The sequence below is a fragment of the Nothobranchius furzeri genome, chromosome 5 (assembly GCF_043380555.1).
Source record: "Nothobranchius furzeri strain GRZ-AD chromosome 5, NfurGRZ-RIMD1, whole genome shotgun sequence".
In the NCBI taxonomy this organism is placed as follows: Eukaryota; Metazoa; Chordata; class Actinopteri; order Cyprinodontiformes; family Nothobranchiidae; genus Nothobranchius; species Nothobranchius furzeri.
The window spans coordinates 78,622,397-78,625,120 of NC_091745.1; the positions used below are offsets into that span (position 1 = coordinate 78,622,397).

General features: G+C 46.3%; 1 protein-coding gene across 1 annotated transcript in view; it reads right to left on the bottom strand.

The window, feature by feature from the left end:
* Positions 1–1,429: 1,429 nt before the first annotated feature.
* flad1 (flavin adenine dinucleotide synthetase 1) overlaps positions 1,430–2,724 on the bottom strand; it is a 13,866-nt gene continuing 12,571 nt past the window's right edge. Inside the window, exons 10-11 of the mRNA XM_015950436.3 lie at positions 1,776–1,849; positions 1,430–1,705 (exon numbers count right to left, since the gene is read on the bottom strand). Coding sequence (XP_015805922.3) covers positions 1,570–1,705; positions 1,776–1,849 — 210 coding nt within the window. The 3' untranslated portion in view covers positions 1,430–1,569. The remainder of the gene's footprint in view (positions 1,706–1,775; positions 1,850–2,724) is intronic.

The following is a 2,724-nucleotide window of genomic DNA, read 5'->3' on the forward strand; positions in this document are numbered from 1 at the left end:
TTAACTCCAGTTGTAGCTAGGTTGCTACCTCTGTTAACTTAGCTCCCACCTCCGCGTTAGCTTTGGGTTAGCTTCAGGTTAGCTTGTAGGTAGTTCGACCGGGTGTCGTCAGTTGATCCCAGCCTTACAGCCCCACCCTCAGCTCCACCTCTCTTCCCTTTTAAGGAATTGTCTGGGCTTGACGGAACCTGTGACACGGTCAAAATGGCGGAGGTGGCCACCTCCCATTTATCTTCAAAAACGTGTTATTGGAGCTATGGAAACCCATTGTCCAATATTTATATGTCGATGGTTTATCCCCATCAGCATGTGAATGGATCAATGATGCACTGTGGTGTAAAGCGCTTTGAGTCCTCTGACAGTGTGAAACACACACACACACAGATATTACTGTTATTAGTAATACATCTAGTGAACCCATGAAGCTAAGGCAGAAGGGGGGGGGTGTAACAGCACGTGCCGCCCCTGTGGCCTCGTGAGCGACCCGCTTTATTACATCTGCCGGTATCGATCTCCGCTGCGCCGCGCTGACTAACCTCCAGCCGGGAGGAGGACGGATCGATGAGCTGGGATTCAATCATGTCTGGAAACAGAGAAGGTCGTTTATTGTAATCACGGAAAAAAGAGGGGAGAAGAACGCGCCCGTGAGGTCCGTGAGGAGAACTGCACGGTGTTAACCTGGAGGCCGTGACCTTCAGCTGCTCCCTGAAATCCTTGTTCACATCATCCATGAATTAAATGCAACAGAATCTGTGTCTGAGTGGAAGATTTGGTTTAGAAACGAGACAATAAACAGAATGAAGCCAGGAGAAGTTCTGAATATCCGGCAGGTGAATGGGATTCTTAAAGGGAAGGTGAAACTCTAGGATTAGAAAATCCTGACAGATCTACGTCACACTGTCACTAACATTCATGGACTCACCCATCTGGGCTCACGACGGGGAAGGCTGTTGTTGGTTTAGCGTCCAGGAAACAGCAGAGAACATATAGTAGAAGCTAACCGTTAGCATTAGCAGCTCCACCACACAGCAGAAACCCGAGGGGTTTTATAAAAGTTACCAATAATTAACTCATTCGCTGTCAGCGTTATTTTAAGAGTCACAGAATGTTCCGCGCTAGCATGATGTCGACGCCAAAACAACCAAAACAAAGCGGAGACTCACCTCTTACATCAGGAAGAATCCGCGCGTTTCGAGCGTTATCCGTTCTTTCACAATCCGTTGTTGAATTGTGATCGGCAGAAGCTTTTCCGGTTCGCGCCTCACCTTTTTTACAGCAGCGGCCCAAAACGATCTCCTAACACGTGGATGTTCTGCTTCCTGATCACGTGACGTGTGACGTACGCGGATGAAGATCGGCTTTAGAGCTGAGATGTTTGTTCTCACGGTGCGGGGGCTCGTCCGACGCCCACACAGTAAAACCATACAAATGACGTTTAATTAGCAGCACGGCCAGCAGCGTTTATTAGAACTCGGTCACACATTATGAAGCTTCTCACAAAACAAGTAAAAGTCCGAGAGAACGTGGGTGGTAGTTGGATACCCGGGCACATAACGAGCACAGCCGTCATCAGGCGCGGGAGTTTCGTTCTTCTTCTTCATTCTCTAAAAGGTACGCTGGCTTGTACCGCTTCACCCCCCTCTCATCCACCACCTGCAGGGCCTTATTCCGACAGGTGTTATCCATACTGCCCAGTGACGTGTACCTGCAGGGAAACAAAACGTCAAGGCGTCTTCTGAGACGTCCTGCTGTGAGTAAATGAAGGACAAACTTACCCTTTGTCATAGAGGATGCAGTAGGGGATGTATAACGTCCTTAAGAAGGACCAGATGTCGTGATACGTCCAGTCCTGTGGAGGACAACACCATCAGCTGGTTTGGACTGAGACTCAACAGGTCCTGTCTAGGGTTGTCACGGTGTGAACGTTTAACCTCGCGGTTATTGTGACCAAAATTACCATGGTTTTCGGTATTATCGCGGTATTTTTTTAAACGTGTTACATTTTCAGACATCTAAATAAACCCTGTATGTCAGGAAAATATTGACCTCAGTTTGCGTCTAAATTTTGCCTAAAATGTGTTATTTTGTAATTATGTTGTTTATTTGTTTACATTGTTCCCCTTTAGTCTTTAAAATATCAATATTTGCCCATAACTTCTTATTTTTTGTCTGTTTGATGTCATCATTTAAAAATATTAGATCAGATGATACTCAGTACTCGAGTAGCCTTCTAATCAGATACTTTTTTACCCTTACTTGAGTAATAAACCCTATATCAGGAAAATATTGTCCTCGGTTTGTGTCCTTCCAGTGAGCTTTGCAGATGTGGGAAAATGTCATCAGGCAGTAATCATTGTTAAATTCATAATTATTCTCGGAGAGAGACCAACTCTTATCTGGCCCTGGGAGCCCCGTAATGCATAGCGTCATTTCAACATGGCGGTGTCCGCGACACGGTTTATATGCAGGTAGCGGCGCTGCGGCTGCTTTATATAGCGACTCGTTGCATTCTCCCTCAACCCAAATCCTCGGATCACGCATTTTAGCTAAAACGCTAACGTTAGCTTGCCTTGCGTTGACTGTAGAGTTGTGGGTGATGGTCACGCAGATGTGTCATGAGATCTGAAGCGTTGCTGCCTTTCACAGACACTTTTTCTGCACGTGCTGCAAACAGGATAGCCGTCTTTTATCAGCTGTCCCTCGACATTCTTCAAATATCCAAAA